Consider the following 19,812-nt stretch of genomic DNA (forward strand, 5'->3'; position numbering starts at 1 on the left):
AAGGTATATGGTGCGACGCAATGATGCTTTCCATTTTTGGATCCTGAATATGTACAGATGACTACGTCATCTAATGCAGTATATACATGCCTCTTCGGTTACGAGCCTTTAAACGCACTCCCAGGCGTTCTCATCAGTATAGTTACCGGGCCCCTTATACACATTCCTGCGAGGGTACCGACAGTGCCTGCGGTAGTATTCCACGGATGAGCGAGCTTCATCCGAGAACTTGGCCCCGCGGACAGTCTCCGGCGGAATACCTTCCTCCACCCACCGGACCATCGCCATCAGGACATTATCCTCTGGATCAGTCCTCGATGCAGCCGCAGCCCGGTTCCCGATGTTGAACGCACCATCACCGCCAGCACAATGCGCCATACCACTGATGGTGAAGAACCGGTAGAACTCGTCCAGCTCGCTCGGCTTCAGCTTCATAGTTTCCAAGACCCGGTGATAGTACAGCTTCGAGTTATCTGAGCTGATCAACTGATCTTGAAGACCGTGGTAGGTAAGCACCTTGCCACCCGCGCGGCGGAACGGCGTAAGATCCGCATCCCAAGTTTGGATGTTATATGGGTTCTGCCTCAGGGCACGCTCGGCGTCCTTGACGGTCCATTTCGTGGCATTCCAGGTGGGATTGCTGTACAAGACATAGCGGTACCAGTCCTGGCTGTATGGGAACGGTGCGCCATTGTACATAATATTCGCTGCGTAGTTCTCAGAGCCGGGCTGCATCCGAGGGTAGAGGACCTTTCCGTTTGAGCTTCGAAGCGGGGAGAGGACTTCGTGGACTGTGTTGACCTGTGCAGCGGTGAGGCAGGCGTCGCCGTCGGCCGATGACTCGGTCTGGCAGATGATGTTTGATAAGTCAGGATGGCAGAGGTCGGTGTCTTCAATGATACCATCTTCCGCCCCGTCTAACCCGTCGCACTGTCGCAGAATCTCGTCGTGAGCCACCGACCATTCGTCGGGCGACAAGTATGTCTCTGACCCTACGGGTCCAGTGATGGGGTAGAAGTGGGCACTCCATGAGAGCAGGTTAATGAAGTTGAATGCCGGTGCGCCTGCTAAGACCCCATCGAAGTCACGAGGGTACTTTTGGATCTCTTTGAAGCCTTGACGTCCTCCGGTCGAGCAGCCGAGGTAGTAGGACTTGTTGAATCCTTCTTCATAGAAGAGGTTCGTCAGCTTTTTACCTACAACAACCCCCGTGTGAACCGATCGGTAGGCAAAGTCTTCGACCACTTCTGGAGCCTGATAGAATGGTAATCCAGATGTGCCATTGTGTCCGTTGTTCGCACCAACTGCTGCAAAGCCGAAACCTGCAGTATAATCGAGGTCATAGTACTGGATGCCTGGAAGAGTCAGCATGGTAGGCTCTCCCGCCAGTGACTGCAACAAACATACATCCAGAAAGTCCGCCATTTCCTGTGCTCAAGAAACGGCCATTATACTCTCGTGGGAACCACGCCTCGAGGGTAATCTCGCTGCTACTCGACGTCGCAACGGCCATCGCAATTCGACAGGTATCGGCCGTGACTCCCTGGTAGACCGCTCCACAAGTCGGGTCGTTGTCCACCAGCGACAGATTGGTGCCTCCAGGAAGGTATCTTGCAAAATTCACCTTGACATGGGGGATGTCAATCTCGTTTGCAAAGCTCTCACATCGGGCTTGAAACTCGTCATTCTGCGCAAGGGCCGCGGTGCCCAGTGTCAACGCGGACAACAGGAGGCGAAGAGAGGCCATCCTGGCGGGTATATAGGAGAGGTATTCGTCTAAAACTTCTGGAAGTTGGAATGGCCAAGAAAACACTCCGATCGAGGGGCAGACCTGACCCATTTTATATCTTTCCTCCCCGAGCTGGGGCGTTTTGAAGCGTCATATGCCTAACGTCGACGGTTAGCGATTTGCCGCACTGCTTCTGGCCCTTTGCACAGAGCTCTCAGGAATTAGCCTGAGAATTTACTTGTTTACCCGAAGATACACCGTAAAGACAGGAAAATCCGACAGTCTCAAAGGTAGTGGGTCTACCAAACGAGCTGTGTATTTCGGATGAGTGCGGGGGTGAAACCGTAGCGAGTAAAAGCAGTCCGAAACATATGGTATGTTGTAAACCGGAAAATCCGGTTAAGTTGAAGACAGGGTAGGGATCTGCACCTGCTTACGCGGAGATAGGGCAAGGTTTTCTTGGTGTCTGGGGATCGTCCTCGGTTCTCCGCACTCGAATATACTTCATGCAGTAACGCGGAGGTAGATGTCCCTCTACAAGCCGATATACTCTGGGGTCGGCAGTTGGATAAATTTGTTGAGCCGATGAGCTTAATTTGCCTGCGCAGGTCCGAGGGAAGCTTGATTTGGAGTACATGCTGCTATTCGTCTGCTAGAAGCCTGGAAATGGTGATTCTGTGGGGAAAGGTAGAAAAGTTGATCCTCAATTGGCAGGGGAGAAAAGAGGAAATTCCCGAGGCACGTCTCCCGATTCCAGGTCTCGTCTGCCGATGATCAGTCCCGGTCGAGATTGTCTGCAGAGAACGGGCCAGCTCCGACGGCGCTAACTTATTAGTAGCACGGGGTTCAAGGAAGAAGAAATAGGAAAGTAATACGAAATAAAATTGAGAATATCCGAGTTTAATCAATTTCGAAAACAAAGGAGTGAGATTCCGAGGTCTGCCAGCATGTTCTCGGATTGTCATTGGACAGCCGATGCGAAGTATAAAACACGGTCCGACGCCAGTAAAAAGCAAATCTAAAATCATGCTATGTTTTTGTATAAATGGATGCTGAGGGTATCATATGCAATATAAGTCGTAAGGCGTTTCACGTCCAGGTCGGAACTCAAATTCGAAATAGCCCTTTCGGTTTTAGGCGACAAGATCAAAACACGTTGGTGGTGGGTCGTCGTGATCTGGAGTAGGCGAGCCTCTTGAAGCATGCGAGGGCCGCCTACAAACACACCAGAGTGTCATTGATACGATGGCTGTAACCAGAACAATGGCGAGAAGACAAATCCACAGTACCGAGCTCGAGTAGGATCCAAACACCATCTCGAAGATGCCAATGAACGCTTGGTATTTTCTCGACCCTTCATCGATCGTTGCAACGAGGTCGGCGGCTTTGGAAGCACCTTGCTCAATGAAAGCAGTTGAAATCTTTGTTTGGATTTGTAAGCCGTTTATTAGCTGCGATAGGGCACCGGTAATCTCGTAAATTTGCTGTTCAGCCTTGTGTATACTTTCAACACGCAGTTGGGACTGATCAAGTGATGATTCGAAACTCCGCAGACGCTAACGAGTTAGATTCATCCATGAGTTACACAGTAGAGGAGATAACAACCTTAGACGCGCTTTCCCCTTGCTCTAGCATTTGTCCCACTCTTCCTTGGAGCCATTCCTGGTGCTAGGTTCAGTCCCGGCCTGAAGTATCTAGCGAAAGGGAACATACCAGAGAGGTGCTGAAATCTCCCACATTCTCACCGAGCTTAGCAATTTCGTTCTCCGTGACTGATTGCAATTGTGACTTGAGAGACAGAGCAAGTTCGCTGTTCATCGCGGTATTTTGTTTCTGCGTCCAGGCGATCTCATCGCTTCTTCGGAGGGTTTCATTGTGGACAGCTCTCAGAGCCTGGCGTAGGCTGTTGATCTCACTTGACGAGCTCTGAATGTCCTATACAGAGATCAGATTACTTCAATCCGGAAAAAGGAAGCGGTGCTTACCTTCTCAAGACCCGTAACGCCCCTTTGAAGATTTCCCAGTGTCGAGGCGAGAGTCTCGGCTAACGACCTGTATTGAGTTTCGAAGCCTTGAGCTACCAGTTCAAACGTGGTTTGAAAAGTTGATTTTGACTCCTCCAGATCACGCAAGATTCCATTCTTCAAACGCTCTGTCGCCTCTGCAAAGGCCCTGTACCGAGCAGATTCTTCAGCTGCCATTCGCAATGCATCCCATAAACCATGGTTCATTCTGCCTGCGCTTTGGAGCATAGCCTTGTAGAGTTCGAGAATCTCCTCCTTCTCTTTCTCGGCTCTTGATGCTTGGCAGATAACTACGGCATTCTGCCTGCTGTTGCTGTAAGAAGTCCACCATTGAGGTCGCGACTCCAGTGACTGGAGGCAATGTTCCAAGTCGCTCCGCGATACGTTCTCGGTATCGCTGTCTGCACTGGTTTCCTTTGAATAGAAGGGCCAAAATGCTCTCTTTTGAGAAGGAGAAGCATTTACCGAGAGGCAGGAAGACGGGATGGAAGACCCCGCTCCTGTGATCTCACATATAGCAAGCCTCGCTGCGTAAAGCGAGCGAACGTAATCCAGAGTATTGTACGTGCCAGGATCAGCTGAAGTTTCCGGCTTTCGTCCTATCGATTGGCATGTTGTGACGAGTTTCCCGGCAGCCATTCGATTGCAGGATGCAGATAGTTCAGCCGATTTGAGGAGCTCGACTGCTTCTGTGAAAATCGCGTCCTGCCTTTGCGACTTGAGGTTGAGCATTGATACCAAGTCGAGATCTGCTTCGACATCGTGAAAGGGCTCTTGGTTCACTCAAAAGGTATTAGTAGAGGCACTGAAGTTTCTGCTTCACAAGCAACTTACCACTTCCAAGGGTAGTTGCACGCCCGAGTGTCATAAAAAGCGAAGGGTATAGGATTGTATACAACAATAGGTGAAGAATCTTCATCTTGGCGTTGGAATCAAACGGCCGATTTTTGTGAATGTAAGGATGGGGGATAGGAATGACGCCAGTGAATGAGTAGATAACGCTAAGACAAATGCAGTAGAGAGTAAAGGATAGGATGGTGAAGTAAGAAGGGGACTGGGCGCGGAAGACAATGACTTTTGAGAGATGGCCGAAGAGCAAGACTCTTGCTTGGAGTGAGGAAATGCGATGGAATATGAGAAGCTGAAATCGAGTATATTTGTCAAATTCTATTAGACTCGGAGCGAAATCCGACAGAAGCCATACACAGAGCTTTGGAGCAGTAAATACAGCAGACACACCACCATCATAAACACTGAAAGACTGATTCTAAACATGTTACGGTTGTAGGACTCGCTCATCTATACAAACATGGTGTCACGTGAATACACTAAACCGTCTTTGGATATCATGGCCTGGCAAAATCCGTCCGCTCGGAGAACATAAGTGCTTCTCCAACATCAAACCACAATACCCAGCATCATGACGAGTTTCCTCCCTCAGAGCTGCTTTCGACAGCTAGCGCGACAGTCTCTGGCCCGGAGAACGCCTGTATTCCTCGCCCCCGAATCGTCCCGCTTCCAACAGACACAATATTTCTCGAGCACGCCCCGGACTCAATCTCGAATCGGCGGAGCCCCGATCTCAATTCCCTCGGAGGTGTCCCTAAAGTTCATTGAGCTTCCTCAACTCAATGTCAGAGGACAGGGCAAGGATCAGCCGAAGGTTGAAATTGAAGTCACTGGGCCGCTGGGTGAGTTGTCCTTCGATTTCCTCGGAAGAAAGCACAGCTAATACCGCCTGTCGCATTGTAGGCCAATTGAAGCAAACCATCCCTTCCTTCGTTACTGTTGAGCACGATGAAGCCTCTCGAAAAGCTACATTATCCGTTCAAGATTCCATGATTCCGCACCAGCGTGCTATGTGGGGTGCGTGCCCTCTCTCTCTCTCTCTCTCGTCTGAAGTGAAATGAAAGTTTGTCTGACAGGCCGGCAACAACAGGAACTACTCGAGCCAATCTACAAAACTTAATACTGGGAGTATCGGAAGGCCATGTCTGCATCCTTAGTCTGGTTGGTGTTGGTTACAGAGCTACTGTCGAGCCAACGGCGGTCACTAAAGAGCCTGAGTACCCTGGTCAACAATTCGTCTCACTCAAAGTTGGATACTCGCACCCGATTGAGCTGGGCGTCCCCAAGGGCGTGACAGCCAGCACTCCCCAGCCCACACGCATTCTCCTGCAGAGCACTGATATACAAACGGTGACACAGTTCGCCGCTGAGATTAGGGAATGGCGGAAACCGGAACCTTACAAGGGCAAGGGTATCTTCGTCAACGGGGAGACCATCCGACTGAAGGCCAAGAAGATCCGGTAGACGGTACATGTTTACATATTGGGAAGAGGGATGTTGGCCGTGGTTTCTGTATATTTATATCCAAGCCCCCTTTCATTGTGTTGGCGAACGGTAGCTATCTTCATGTACTTTTAGAGATTTTGAGCATATGCATCATATCGAGGCATTTCAATACATCATTATATCCAGAATCATTTCATCCTTCAAAGCTTCAGGACGTGCTTGACAGCGCCAATCACTTCGCTCTGAATGGCTTTGGGAGCGGCGACAACTCCCTTGTTTGCAGCCAAGGTCCTGCCCTTGCTGAAATCTAATGGCTGGCCGTAGATATCGGTGACTTGGCCACCAGCCTCCCGAACGATGAGGTCACCAGCAGCATGATCCCAGATTTTCTCCTGGTAGTCCTTCTTCACGGGCAGTCGTAGGTAGATGTCACCAGCTCCTCGTGCAATCGAGCAATATTTAGCCTGCGAGTCCAGTCGCACGCTAGGTTTCGTGATGCCTAGGCGCTGGGCAACGGCGGCATTGTCTCCTTGGGAGGAATGTCCAGCCTCAACTCCTTCGCAGAAGACGGCTTGAGAGATGTCAGGAACGGGTCGCATAGATATGGGTTTGCTTTCGGCGAGAGCGCCGTTTGTCAAGGGCCGAGCAGCAGACCCAAGGCCCTTGATGGCCGAAAAGAGCACTCCGTTACCGGCACCACTGTTCTGGTCAACGCCAATTGACGAAGAGATGGTAGCAGCATCGTCGATAGGGAGGTTGGGGCAACCGATAGCTCCGACCTTGACATCACCGTCCTCTAGCAACCCCAGGCAGACTGCGTACTGACCTCCGCGGAGGAATCCCTTGGTTCCGTCGATGGGATCGAGAGCCCAGATCCGACCTTTCTCACCGCCAGCGCTCTTTCCTTCATCAATGATGTCCAGCATAGCTTCTTCGCTTGGTAACGTGCCACCGAGGACCTCGTTGCTCTCGGCATCTTCCAACTTGATGTCCTTGACAAGTCTCCAGATCTCGGCGCTCAGTGCCTTGTCCTCGCGGAGGGTGCTAGCTTCCTCTTCGGCGACGATTTCATCATTAGGGAAGTTCTTGCGGATAGCCTGGATAATCAGAGCCTGCGCTCCAAAGTCACCAATCGTAACGGGCGACTTGTCATCTTTCGAGACGGTGCCCTTGGCCTTCTCATTGAACACTTTCTGGGTAAGGATGGTTGCGCGCTGGACGGCAAGCTCGGCGATATAGCGTTCGCGTTCGTAGGACATGTTTGCGAATGTAGATGGTGGTTGGGAGAAAGTGAGTTGGTGGGAAAGAGGGAACTTGAAGCTGAAACGGAGGCGAGAATTTAAGATAACGCTGACCCCCAACAGAAGAGTGGAGCAGACGACGAGGCGGGAGAAGAATGAGCGACGAGTCTTTCGAGTGGAGGAAGGATCTGCCGGATTCGTAGGCCAAAGACCCATTGATACCCACGCGGGGGTACTCGTGCGAAGTGAGACCTAATTAATGATTATTGGGAGGCATGAGCTTGCTTCTGCTAATTGAACACCGTGATAGCTTCAGGAGGACACTCCGATCACCCATTCCGCGCTTGAACCTCAAAGGCAGGCCGAGGGCCAGATATCATAACGCTTAGAATATCCCCGCACTAGTCTCCATCAGGCAAGAGAGGGGCACAGAGTCCGCAGTCCGATCACGGGATTCGCCCTGTTTCCCATGACGTGGGGAGGCACAGACAGTAATCCAGGGCGCTTCTTTGATAATTTTCCATAACGCAGCTGCGCCAGGTGGTCTCTCGTGTCCTTTGCATTTCTGTCTTGACACAACCGCCGTCGTGAGCCAGGCACTCAACTCGAACTTCGCGACATATGCCAATTTCCCCGGAGTGGATCTCCGTGTCAGTGCTACCTGTCGTGATACTTAAGGGGCATCAACAGCCCCAGACGCGGCGCCCGCTGTGATTCCAATTGAGGATACGCAGTCCAGCCTTTTACCTGTACCGGAGGAGTCGCGTACCCTTTCAAGAACTGTGACCACGACTCGGCGTCGCTCCGGACCTTCCAAGGGCTATACTTGGGTCAACATCGAGAATAATCAACCCCGCGAGGCGATACCACTATGTTTCACTCCACGGTAAGTCTTGAGATCTTGCAAAAATGTACATACATAGTATATGCGCCGAAGCTGCCATCTTCGACACTCTGCGCGGCTGAAATTGTGCTTCAATCTTGCTGACTTGTCTTTCAGAAGCCTTACTCGGCTGTGACCGTGCAGATCGAGGTCCTCACCAGTGAGACATATGAAGTTGACGATTGGAGTGGAATTGTCGATCTTATCGAAGCCATTCGCATTCAAGCCAGCGGGCCAACAGAAGCTAGTCGCGCGCTGCGCAAGAAGCTGTCAGTACTTTAGTTTTTGGCTGCGTCATCTCTAACTCTTGCCTAGGAAGTATGGCAACCTTCATCGTCAGCTAAGGGCGCTCACAATCCTCGATTTCTGTATCCAAAATGCCGGTGACCGTTTCCTCCGCGAGTTCGCTGACGAGCCCTTACTCGAACGACTACGAATCGCCGCCACCGACTCCGTATCAGATCCGTTGGTGAAAGAGAAATGCAAGCAACTCTTCGGGCAATGGGCAGTGACTTACAAGAATACACCTGGTATGGAACGAGTGACCGGTCTATATAAGCAGCTTCCGAAGCGGAAGCAGCCAGCAAATCAAGCAAAAGCCAAAGTTTTGCGGGATACTGGTAGCTCGAATGAGCCTCAACTGGGACATACCGTGTCAGTGTCTGCCGGCAATGGTCCTGCGACCGTTCTTAGCAGCCCAAAGCACAAACACTCATCCAGCAAGTCGTTAAAGAAGGAGAAAAAGGACAAGAAGTTGACGAACAGATCTTTCAACTTCGAAAGAGAAAAGCCTGAAATGCTGCAAACTCTTGCTTCTGCATCCGTTGCCAGTACTAACCTTCTCAATGCGCTGAAGCGTGTCAACCGAGAAACCCACCGTGTGAGCGAAGATGCAGAGGTCCTCAACAGGTTTGAAACCTGCAAAACGCTGCGTCGACAGATCCTTCGATACATCCAGCACGTGGAGAGTGAGGAATACCTGGGGAGTTTGATTCACGCAAACGAAGAGTTAGTTGCTGCGCTCATGGCCTTCGAGGTCTTGGACAAGAGTGTGGACTACGATAGCGACAGTGACCAAGACGTCCTCGAGAGCGGCTGGACCCCAGACCGTGGAGAAATGAACGAATCCTTTGCTGGGCTGGCCATCAACCCTCCCAAGCCCCCTCGACCTGTTCGCCCTCTAAGCATCTCGGTGCCTTCATCTTCTGCACATCCACCTCCTTCTGATAGTGAAAGTGAGTCAGAATTCGAAGCGGATGATGATGACGAGAACAATCCTTTTGGCGATCGGAACGCTATCAAGACGCCTGCCGTGGACCAGTTCGGTCGAACAGTGTACGTACCCAAGTTTCTCTTCCATAACTCGAAACTAACTTCTTCCCAGAAAAGAGGTCTGAACGCGGTGATCCCAACTATAGCCTCGAAGCTTGTCCCCACCCCAATTAACACGCTACATCCCGCTCTCCCCTGCCTTCTATCTTAGAACTCGCGGGGGCTCGCACATGAATTTATGTTTACGGACCGACTGTCTACCTGAGATGTTTCTATGTTTGAACGGCCGATGTGCATTCTCCCTACTTTTGATGCACCATGGGGAAATCAACCACTAGACCATTTATGTCTAATATGCAATACTGAACGGGGTCAACCGCTCCTATATAATACTTACTCTTATTCCATATTAGTCCAAGCCCTATATTAAGTATGTAACGTAATGCCTGGAAGATCAAACTCTCGCCCCACGTGGACGGTAGCCTTCAAAGTATAAATCAGCAAGTATTCACTCAATTTACATACCCACGCTAACCGTACCAAGCAAGCCTGAAGGATAAATTAGTCATCATCCATGCTTTCTACCCCTACTTTCCCTCAGCAACCTACTTTCTCAGAAGCTAGCTCCACATCACAGCTTCAACCAAATAACATCATCACCATGACCCCGATCCTCACCGTATAGCGTCCTCTCACCGGAAAACACACCTCACCTGAAGAACCAAGAATATAAAGATGTCCGACGCGCCCCGCGACGAGCGCCGCCGCTCTCGCTCGCGGTCCCCGCCTCGCCGCCCAAAATCCCATGGCGGCTTCCGCTGGAAGGAAAAGCGCCACGACGGCAACAACGAAGGCGATGCACGCTTAGATAGGGGATACCGAAATCGCTCGCCGCGCAGACCATATGATAGAGAGCGCGACCGCGACCGCGACGGGAATCGAGACCGAGATCGTGACCGTGGAGGAGATCGGTATCGAAGCGATTACCGCGATCGGGACAGAGACGGAGGCCGAGACCGAGACCGATACCGCGAGGGTGACAGAGATAGAGATCGCTTCCAAGACCGCGATCAAAACCGAGACCGTGACCGCGACCGCACCGATAAACCTCGCGACTCTACCTCAAAGGACAAGCCGAAGAAAGAGAAGAAACCCAAGGCTGCCCCTGTCGGCGGCGGCGAAGAGATGATTGTCGTGCATGTCAACGACCGGCTCGGAACGAAGGCTGCAATCCCCTGTCTTCCCTCAGATACTGTGGGCAACTTCAAGGCCCTGGTCGCTGCGCATATTGGCCGGGAGCCGCATGAGATTTTGTTAAAGAGGCAGGGGGAGAGGCCGTTTAAGGACTTCATTACACTAGGGGATTATAGTATCGGGAATGGGGTGCAGTTGGATTTAGAGGTTGGAACTGGGGATTGAGGTTGTGCTGGGAGAGGTTTGTTTTTCTTTCTTCTCTCATTGTGATGAGCTTGATGGCGTTGGGTTGATTGGGGTCAGGGCAGCGCAGAGCCTACATTGCAGTCTAAGTCACCAAAACAGGACGTCTATGGCTATGTGATAATTACAGCCTCGATATCAACATTCAAGGAGTTGCGGAAATACGTAGGGAACCGCCACATGATGAAATAAATAAATACAGACAGAGTCAACCAATATGCTCATATATCCAAAAAGAGCGATATCCTAAACTCCATATCTGCATGTTGGATAGTGTAAGAGATCATATCATATCAACGCCGACAAAGATGGGTATTATAAATCATCTCAATCATTATTCAAAAGTTGAAACGAGAAGGGTAAAAAAAGAGATAAAGCTGACATCACCTATAGCACCTTTGTCTTCATCCATTCGCTTGTCCCAACACCAAGGTTGAGACCGTTGTGAGCCCACCAGCGCCGGACCCGTTCTTCAGCACCAGAGACTGGATCGGCATCTTCGAGGGCCTCTTCAATGTCACACGTCTTGAATTCGACGCGAAGACCGCTCCGACGCCACCACTCGAGAACATTGTCGTGCCCGTTCTTGGTTGGCCCGACTAGGACCTGGCAGTCGAAAATCATCTTTGAGCCTTTCAGCTTGTACCAAAAGTCAAGAACGTGGACGTGCCCGTGTGTGCTAGCAATCCTTGCAACTGATTCTGCGTGTGTATATGGGATACCCGATGCATCCCACCAAGCAAGGGAAGCTGTTCGCCCGGACTGGGCTGCGAGTAGAACAGATTTCCCTACTTTCAGCGGAATTGGTCGGCTCAAAGAGCTGGCCTTCGCGGCCTTCTTCCACCAGTCAAGGACATCAACACGCCCTTCAGCACTGGCAGATTCCAATGCCCTCTCGGTGTATCGAAGTTCAAGGCCCGAATTGCGCCACCACTCTAGAACGTCGATAAACCCAGCACGAGAGGCGCCGTCCATGGCATCTGCAATGTATTCTTTGTTCGGGAGCGCTGGTGCGTCTCGCCACCATGTCAAAATCTTGGGGTTTCCATAGATAGCTGATGCGCGGTAAGGAATATTTGTAAGGCGTGACGTTGTCCAAAGGAGATCAAGGTGATTTTCGGTAAGATAGGAGAGAATATCGGTGCGTGAGAATTTGAAGATGAGATGGCATGCCAGGTCGGACAGTGGCTTCCACCGTGGTAGGCTATCAATGCGCTTCTTGATAGCGGCGAATGATCCCCGAAGAATAGTATATTCCAGAGAAGCAGGAGCTGACATCTTTAAGAGGTGGCTTTGCCATTCCTTGGGAACTGGAAGTTTCGCTGGGATGCCGACTGCTTTGGCGATTTCCCAATCATGAAGATGATCTTCAAAAATGTTCAGCCATAATTCCAATGGTAGGAAGGGAATTCCTTTGGTTTCCGGCACACTGGATCTAAGTGATGCTTGCGAGGGAATTGGCGCCGCATTTGACGGTATAGTATTTTCTAGGGGAACAATAGCTTGCGTCGTAGGTTCGAGCGCCTTGGTATTGTCTTCTGCGTCTTGCGCCAGGGATAGCATAAGGGTTTCTTCAAGCATGTCGTGCAGTTGCTCCAGCCCAGCCCAAGGTAGTTGTACCAGCTCTTCGGGAGCATTGAGTTTCCATAAGACCGGGGAGATGATTTTGATCCATGGCCAGAAACGATGAACCTCCTGGCATTGTCTTTCGGTCAATGGGTGTTCCCATTCTGATATTGTCATGCCCGGAATGAGCAGAACAGGCTTCGTTGACATCCAACCACGTAACAAGGCCAAAGTCAGCGTGTTAGTGAGGCCTGACAACATAGAACCCAATGTTCCCGCATCAACAGGCGCGACCAATAACATATCGGCCCATTCGCAGAGCTCTGCAGCTTTGGCCTTCAGCCATCTCCGTGCTCCAATTTCCTTCTCAAAGGTCTTGCTATCCACCGTGTCCATATAATGGGGTACCTTGTTTGTACCGGATAGCAGTGCGGATGGCTCATCGGTGATGAATCGGAGTTCAATTCCAGGATGTTCTACTAACGAAGGTAGAACGTTATCGACGAATTCGCTGTCGGTGGATATTAATAACCGTTTGCGACGATTCGGCAGCGACGTGTTCTCATGACTTTCTAGCGTGTCGGATAATGTCTCTGGTCCATTTAAGTTTTCCACTGCCTTTTTGCCCGGTTCATCGATATCCATCTCACTACCTTGCATGCTCTTCGCCCCGCCACCATTTACCTCGGACGAGGATGATGTATTTCCCAAGACGAACCCCACAGCCATCAACACAGGTGATAGTCTTCGCAAAATGAGTTTCTCTGGCGAGCGTGGGAGGATCGGCGTTCGAGGTCTTTCTAGGTCGAGTTGGGACTGCGAAAGTACTGGCCGTGAAAGTCGTGCAACAGGAGACTGAATCTCGTGCCGCCAACAGGGAATAAGAATGGAGGTGAAACGAGCTGCGGGTCGCAGCCAGTGCGATTCGAAGTCTTTAAATTGTCAGAAGCGAAGGGGACGCAGAAAAAGTAATGAGCGCGTTGGTATCGGGACGATTAAGAAGGTGCGTCAAGAACGGTCCAGATTGTAGCCCAAGCAGTTGACCAGCAAACCACAGAACACCATGCAATCCATCCAAGGAACAGTGCCGCAGATCGTCAACGTATCGCTGCCGGCTTGATGCAACTCGTGTCAAAGGAGCGGGTGGGCTAACCAGCGGAGTCGACAAGCGGTGAGGTGCCCTTCCTCAGCAGCTCGTCCGTTCTTTTCGAGACGATGGGCCTGCTTCGTTTGCCTTCGATATTCCCAGTTCGCCGACTCGGCGCCACGCTGATGTTTCGCCGGTGCAGGTGGAATTCGGACAAAGGGACGGCGTCTGAGCGCTATGTAAAGGTTACACTGTTCGCGGAAGATATTGCAGCAGTCAATAAAACAAAACAAGGCGAGCATGAAGTGTCATGCAACGACAGGGCGAGCTGAGGTCACGGTTACCAGCGGCGAGATCGTGCATGTAATTCTGTCGTCGCCTCAGGTGTCAACATGTAACCCTGAGTTTTGATTGGGTCAACCATAAAGTGAAAGCGGCCAATGTTCCGCCAATCAGAACCGACGTTCTATACACGTCGAAGAGCTCAACTTAGGCAAGGACGATGGTGGTTCCTTCCTAGAATGGGAGGATAATGAGGAAAGAGCAACCTGGCAGAGTTCTTTCCGAATTGTCTGTGCCTAGGTGCAAGTTGAACCATGCTCTCCAGTTTAATTCTTAGTATATATAGTCTATATCTAATGTATGGGGAATTTATATAAAGCTTCAAGCCCCTGTTGATTGACCCAATGTATTTCGGCGGCAATTTTGTCAAGACAGGATGCACTTTGGTCGCAACCTCGGAAGTACACATGCCTTTGTTTTTCAACCACCAGGGAGTCAAGACTCATTGCTCCTACTCGTTTGTCCGAGATAGGTTAGAATGCAACATGTGCTCTCGCATAGCGACACTGACCAGTGCACCTAGCGCAGCAACACCAAGCAAGGTAATAAACGTAGCTCGCAGCGAGTCTAGATATGCATCTAGAACTCCTGGAATCCAGTCGGCTGGGGCTTTTCGAATCTCCCCAAGGCTATCGCGAAGGCGCGATATCACCTCTCGTGCATGGTCACGGTCGCCAAAGCGTGACCAAAGTCCGTTCTTCAGCACGTTCTGGAAGACAGCAGAGGCAATGGTTATACCAATTGAGCTCCCAGTGCTGCGGAATGCGTAGGACGCCGAAGTTATGACGGCGTGGTGCTCATGGTCCACTGCAGAAATGAGAGCTACCAAAGTGATAGTGAGCATGCCTCCGTACGCGGTTCCGGAGACCAGGAAATATAGGAGAGGAAGTGCCGTTGGTGTTTTAAACGTCAGAGTGCAGATAAGAGCGGAAGATGCAACTAGAAGAAACATGGTGATGTAGTTGTAGATCTTGTAGCGGCCGCTCGAACGCATCAGGAAGCCAGCTCCTAGCGAACCAATAGAGCAACCGATAGCCTGAGGGACCAGTCTTAGACCTGCAGCTGTTGCTGATAGACCTTGGACTTGGAAGAATATTGGCACGTAAAAAAGCAATCCGAATACGTTCATCGTGGTGAACCAATTGGTTAGACAGGCTGCCAGAACCGTACGGTTAAGCAGCAAGCGGACCGGAATAATGGGCTCAGACGCAGAATTTGCTTCAATGTAGATGAAGAGACCTAGGACAACGGCGGAGAGAGGTAGTGTCGTTAGAATGAGGGGATGTGTCCACGGCACTTGATTCCCTCCTGTATTGAGACCAAGCAGTAGTAGTACCAGGGCAATGACCAGAGTGATTGCCCCAAGGAAATCCACTCGTTTGAGCTTATCCTTTGGATGGGATTCTTTGGCAGGAATTTGGACGGTAAAAGCGACGAGGATTGTGGAGATCACGACAAGGGGGACCTGTATCAAAAAAGCCCATCTCCATCCCAGCGTGTCATGAACCCACCCGCCAAATACACCACCGAGTCCGCTTCCGAGACCGAAGCAGATGTTGCCAATTCCTTGCCAGACACCACGTCTGCGAAGAGGAACAAGGTCTGAGGTGACAAAGGTTGCAATGGCTGTTAGGCCACCACCTCCCATTCCCGCAATGACTCGTCCCAGAATGATAGTCCATTCGCTCCGGGCAAGGCCACAGATGAGGTTTCCGATAGCAAAAACGACATTTGAGAAGATCAGTCCCGCTTTTCGAGAGAATATGTCTGTCAAGCGCCCAGAAAGAGGTTGGCAAGCCGCGTTGGATATCAAATATGCCGTCGCTAGCCAGGAGAGCAGTGACAGAGAGTTAAAAGAAGAGGATATGGGCCCGGTGAGAGTGGCCACTATAGTGCTGTCTGGAGCATTGTTAGATTCAAGTAATTTGTAGAAGGAAGCTTCGAGCCATACCCAAGGCTGCGAGAAAAACCCCTAGCCAGATGCTCCCCAAAACCAAGAGTAGTCGCTTTGTGCTTGGTTCCTGGACCTCGACTGGCCCCGCGGCCCGATCAGCCAACAGTGGCGTCTGTTCTGATATCGGTTGACTTCCGGTTGTTTCCGCCGGAGCGGCAGGCAACAATTGACTGGAAGGCATCTTCAGGAAGCCTGGACAACGCGATTTGGCTGGTGCTCGATCTAATCGTCTCTTACCGGAGCCGCAACAACCAGAGAAGCCCTGGGTCTGGGCGATGACGACAATTGAATTCAGAGCACAGCAGTGGAGAAACCCCACCGATTACTAAGCCGACCCTGGGCCTTTCCTTGGTTTCTTCGGAAATGTTCTTGTTGAACCCATCCCGACCTCCATTATTGAGTTGGAAGCATTCCTTAAGGAAGTCTAATATTGGGCCGAACAGCGAGGCGCTCGTTCCCTGACGATACTGTCCGCTACACGTGCATCCGACCAGGATTCAAGGTTTCCTTATCTGGGCCCTGCCTCGAGTCGGTGGAAGGTAGCTTTTAGGTTGGCTCGTCTAAGGATCAGAGAGTTTTACCCTTCGTCTTTTGAAGCAACTGCGAGTGCTATTTGCATGGAATCCTCAGACTCATATCGATACTCGTATGGGTCAGTCTCTCAACAAGCAGTCGCTGTCGGGGATTCATCCAGAGCACTGATGGCAGAAGAAGTGCTTGTCCCTTGCGCCGGAGATTAACATGAGGAATCTGAAATTGGCTCCTTGATTGAATCGTGGTCCTTCATACGAGGCTCCACCCCAGCAAGCTTAGGACAACTCCAAGCCGTCTCCAAGCTCGATGGTCTGTTACCCAAGCCTCAGGGGACAGATATGGATTGGTCTGGTCAACTGGCGCCCAGGCTACGCATGGAGGGTCCAATGAGGGCAATAAGGATCCCAGGGTGTAGTTATGCTGAAACACTGTCTCGTAGCAATAATGAGCTGGGCTCTGACACGTCGCAGTCGAGCACGGACAGCTGAGATCTCGCATCATCGAGAGATTCAAGAGTCAAGACTCATGTTGTTGCCGGCCTGAAGATTTGAAGGATGAGGCCGGCTTGAGACTTGTGGAGGCCCGGAGCACAGCCACGGCTGGAAAAGGGTAAACAAGCCAAGATCGACGCTATCAAACAGAGAAACAATAACGCGCAGGACGCGAAAGGAGTTGGCCATCCCTCAAACGTCATAAACTTCGTCTTCCAGCGCCCCTAAACCGCGCTAGAGCAATGACACGGCCCAATGGCAGGGGTCGTGCAGTCGCGGGGCTCGTCAACGTGGAGAAAACGGCGGGAAAATGAGACCAAAGGAGCACGAGTGAGGACAGCAACCAGGTCAGAAAAGGAGAAAATCACCGGCAAATGAAAGGGACAGAGACGATCAAGAACCGTGCTGCGTCACGTGGAGGTCTGGGCCAGTTTAAAAGTGACCAGACGCCGCGATCTGACCTCCTTCCAGAACGCTGTGTTTCGCTCCTTATTGCTTTGTTTCCCTCCCGCTGACCACCCCTCTGCGCGCAAACCACCTCACTTATCGCAACCCCTGCCCACTTGCAACCCTTGAGCAAAATGCCTGGTGTTCGTGAGTACCCTGCCTTGACGCTCTTCTATGCGACACATCCAACCGCTTCTTTTACATCGCGCACCCGACAGCGGCTGACATGTTCCATCTGAAGCACCGGATGCGCTTCAACAGCTGAAGAAAGGCTTTAAAGCCATTTTCCGAAGGAAGAAGAAGAACGCGGAGCAAGCCCCTCCTCCCGCCCCCGAGGACAAGCCTGCGGAGGCAGCTCCCGCTGCTCCTGAGACCAAACCCACAGAGCCAGCCCCTGCCGCCGAACCCAAGGCCGGTATGTTTGTTTCCATGCGGAACTTGCGCAACACCTTTATGGCCAGTGTACTGATGTTAGGAAAACAGCAGAAGCTCCTGTCGCCGACAAGCCCGCTGAGACCGCCCCTGCCGCTGCCGCCGAAACTACTCCAGCTCCTGAGACAAAGCCCGAGACCACCGAGACTCCTGCGGCCGCCCCTGCTCCGGAACAGAAAGCTGCTGAACCTGGTGCGGAGTCTGCTGCAGCTCCCGCCGCCGAGACCAAGACTGAGACTGTCGCTACGGCTACTGCGGCCCCTGTTGCTCCAGTCGAGACTACTCAGGCGGAGCCTTCGATAGCTCCGGACTCTACAGTCCCCGAGCCTCCAACCCCATTCGAAACGCCAGCTGAGAAGCCAGCCGAACTTGGCGAACCTGTAAAGGTTGCTGAGCCTGCGGAGCCTTCGAAGCCCGCAGCGGCTGCTGAGCCCGCTAAGAGTAAGATCCCGAACCCAACCTATACATACAGTCCTGCTGATTGTACAAAGCTGAAGCGAAGTAGATGTCCTACCCCTGAACTAGCCGGCACGTTGTGATAACCCATTCGTGAATTGCGGCTTACCCTGCATACCCCAATTGCAGATCTCCTGCCATGTTGTCTTGTCCTCGCTCATACCCCCCCGAACTTGTTAAGTTCTAATGCTTGCTTTCATCGTTAATACGATTTCGTACAATACCCTGTTCTGTCCTTTCTGCCAGTCGTGGTCTCACTTGGTTTCGTCATTTGAGTTAGAATTCCTCTTATCACTATTTGGCATATGACCTCAGGGGCGTCATCTATATCGATGACGCGCCAGGAATAGTGAATAAACAGTTTTAAACCACGACAATGGGTATCATTAATATCATAGGCTAAACCTAAACATGAGGAAGGCAACGCCATGAGAGCGATCTAATCACTCTCTGCGGAATCATCGCCACCCTGTTCTTGCGCCGCTGAGTTAAGGTCGCCAGCAGCGGCAGCGGCTTTTTGCTCCCTAGCCTTCTGCCTCCGCTTAATCTTCTTCTCTCGGTTCTTCCGATTGCGCTTCTCGGCATCGGTCTCCTTCGCCCTCTCCGCAACCGCAGCGCGCTTCCGTAACTGAATGCGCCGCTTCTTCCCTGGCTTCTTGCGGGACAAAGGCTCCCTCTCCGCTGATTCCGGAACACACGTAATCGCCGAAGACTTTGTACCCTTCTCCTCGCGCGGCAAATTCGTGTGCTCCCTCTTCAGACGAATCACCCGCCACGACAGATCGCAACCTGGCTGCAGGTCAAGTTAGTCAAAATTCCACATCTCTCCGCGTAGCATACACCAGCCATCCGAAGTAGCAGAAGAATCACTTACCCAAGGCACTCCAGCTAACCTGCGCATCTCCTCTCCACTAACAGCTACATCCTCAAACTGCCTTCTCTTCGCCGCTATCCCCTCATCCTCCCCGGCCCCCTTCTCCCCCGATAACAAACCCGGTGCCGTAAAATAGTAACTCCACCCACGAAACGGCTTCACAAAGCGACCCTCCCCACCAGTCCCTGTCGTAGGCGTCGGAGATCGAAGCCGGATGCGCAGTTTCTGGGCACCGGATTCAGTTGTGCCAGCCGCACCGTTCGGTGCTTCTTTGCTAGAGGATTCTGCAGGTGCGGGTGCGGAGAATAATCTGAACTCGAACTCTTGCTCTTCGTCTTCGTCTTGTTCTTTGGAATCTTCTTGCGTGGTGCCGGGGACGGGTTCTTGTGGTTCGGTGGGTGCGAAGTCGAGGTTTAGGAGCGCGCCTAGGCGTGCTTGAGCGTCTGGGTATGCGGTGTCATCTGGAGGTGGAGATGGGGATGAGGAGGAGTCTCGCGAGAGGATGTCATCGCGGCGGATGCTGGAGTGTTATTCGTTAGGTTTGCGTGGTTGAGTTGGTTGGTCGAGGACATACCGTTTTGCATCTGGGAGATCGAACATGTTTTCAGACGTCCTAATTGTCGAGTAATCGTTAAGTGGACTCGGTGGGAGGCGGCTGGGATGGTTGTACTGGATGAGAGGTTCTTTTTGATGATTGCTGTGCGGAGAAGATGGGTAAAAATCCAGAACAGCTTTATTTCCACTGTCG

The 19,812-nt window shown here is 51.6% G+C and overlaps 9 protein-coding genes across 9 annotated transcripts; 4 read left to right on the forward strand and 5 right to left on the reverse strand.

Moving 5' to 3' along the window:
- Nucleotides 1-108: 108 nt before the first annotated feature.
- faeB-2 (putative feruloyl esterase) lies at nt 109-1,821 on the reverse strand (the record flags this gene model as incomplete). The annotated part of the gene is made up of 2 exons (XM_071047553.1): nt 1,408-1,821; nt 109-1,355 (listed from the first exon to the last, which is right to left on the reverse strand). Exons 1-2 carry the CDS (start codon nt 1,745-1,747, stop codon nt 109-111), a joined length of 1,587 nt encoding a protein of 528 aa, XP_070905763.1. The 5' UTR covers nt 1,748-1,821.
- Nucleotides 1,822-2,862: 1,041 nt separating this feature from the next.
- Nucleotides 2,863-4,672, reverse strand: BJX68DRAFT_260483 (putative nuclear membrane fusion protein Kar5; the record flags this gene model as incomplete). The annotated part of the gene is made up of 5 exons (XM_071043900.1): nt 2,863-3,285; nt 3,335-3,391; nt 3,443-3,664; nt 3,715-4,535; nt 4,588-4,672. 5 exons carry the CDS (start codon nt 4,670-4,672, stop codon nt 2,863-2,865), a joined length of 1,608 nt encoding a protein of 535 aa, XP_070905764.1.
- Nucleotides 4,673-5,138: 466 nt separating this feature from the next.
- BJX68DRAFT_9963 (mitochondrial 54S ribosomal protein uL6m) lies at nt 5,139-6,157 on the forward strand. Its single transcript, XM_071050166.1, has 3 exons — nt 5,139-5,444; nt 5,506-5,619; nt 5,693-6,157. Exons 1-3 carry the CDS (start codon nt 5,174-5,176, stop codon nt 6,064-6,066), a joined length of 759 nt encoding a protein of 252 aa, XP_070905765.1. The 5' UTR covers nt 5,139-5,173; the 3' UTR covers nt 6,067-6,157.
- Nucleotides 6,158-7,633, reverse strand: BJX68DRAFT_9964 (3'(2'),5'-bisphosphate nucleotidase). The gene has a single exon (XM_071050168.1). The coding sequence runs from the start codon at nt 7,503-7,505 to the stop codon at nt 6,249-6,251; it is 1,257 nt and encodes a 418-aa protein (XP_070905766.1). The 5' UTR covers nt 7,506-7,633; the 3' UTR covers nt 6,158-6,248.
- A 137-nt stretch (nt 7,634-7,770) lies between these two features.
- On the forward strand, nt 7,771-9,842 carry BJX68DRAFT_223044 (LSB5 family protein). The gene is made up of 4 exons (XM_071038081.1): nt 7,771-8,175; nt 8,290-8,441; nt 8,488-9,507; nt 9,557-9,842. Exons 1-4 carry the CDS (start codon nt 8,161-8,163, stop codon nt 9,567-9,569), a joined length of 1,200 nt encoding a protein of 399 aa, XP_070905767.1. The 5' UTR covers nt 7,771-8,160; the 3' UTR covers nt 9,570-9,842.
- A 787-nt stretch (nt 9,843-10,629) lies between these two features.
- On the forward strand, nt 10,630-10,863 carry BJX68DRAFT_251575 (ubiquitin-like protein HUB1; the record flags this gene model as incomplete). The annotated part of the gene is made up of 1 exon (XM_071042404.1): nt 10,630-10,863. The coding sequence occupies one exon, from the start codon at nt 10,630-10,632 to the stop codon at nt 10,861-10,863; it is 234 nt and encodes a 77-aa protein (XP_070905768.1).
- Nucleotides 10,864-11,268: 405 nt separating this feature from the next.
- BJX68DRAFT_251576 (uncharacterized protein) lies at nt 11,269-16,011 on the reverse strand (the record flags this gene model as incomplete). Its single annotated transcript, XM_071042405.1, has 4 exons — nt 11,269-13,015; nt 14,362-15,775; nt 15,828-15,908; nt 15,963-16,011. 4 exons carry the CDS (start codon nt 16,009-16,011, stop codon nt 11,269-11,271), a joined length of 3,291 nt encoding a protein of 1,096 aa, XP_070905769.1.
- Nucleotides 16,012-17,198: 1,187 nt separating this feature from the next.
- Nucleotides 17,199-18,333, forward strand: BJX68DRAFT_10007 (uncharacterized protein). Its single transcript, XM_071035723.1, has 3 exons — nt 17,199-17,449; nt 17,544-17,717; nt 17,786-18,333. Exons 1-3 carry the CDS (start codon nt 17,437-17,439, stop codon nt 18,271-18,273), a joined length of 675 nt encoding a protein of 224 aa, XP_070905770.1. The 5' UTR covers nt 17,199-17,436; the 3' UTR covers nt 18,274-18,333.
- A 118-nt stretch (nt 18,334-18,451) lies between these two features.
- On the reverse strand, nt 18,452-19,743 carry BJX68DRAFT_10038 (DUF2011 domain-containing protein). Its single transcript, XM_071035726.1, has 3 exons — nt 19,639-19,743; nt 19,065-19,584; nt 18,452-18,983 (listed from the first exon to the last, which is right to left on the reverse strand). The coding sequence occupies exons 1-3, from the start codon at nt 19,662-19,664 to the stop codon at nt 18,630-18,632; spliced, it is 900 nt and encodes a 299-aa protein (XP_070905771.1). The 5' UTR covers nt 19,665-19,743; the 3' UTR covers nt 18,452-18,629.
- Nucleotides 19,744-19,812: the final 69 nt, after the last annotated feature.

This window comes from Aspergillus pseudodeflectus, assembly GCF_044049435.1.
Source record: "Aspergillus pseudodeflectus strain CBS 756.74 chromosome Unknown BJX68scaffold_1, whole genome shotgun sequence".
Lineage (NCBI taxonomy): Eukaryota > Fungi > Ascomycota > Eurotiomycetes > Eurotiales > Aspergillaceae > Aspergillus > Aspergillus pseudodeflectus.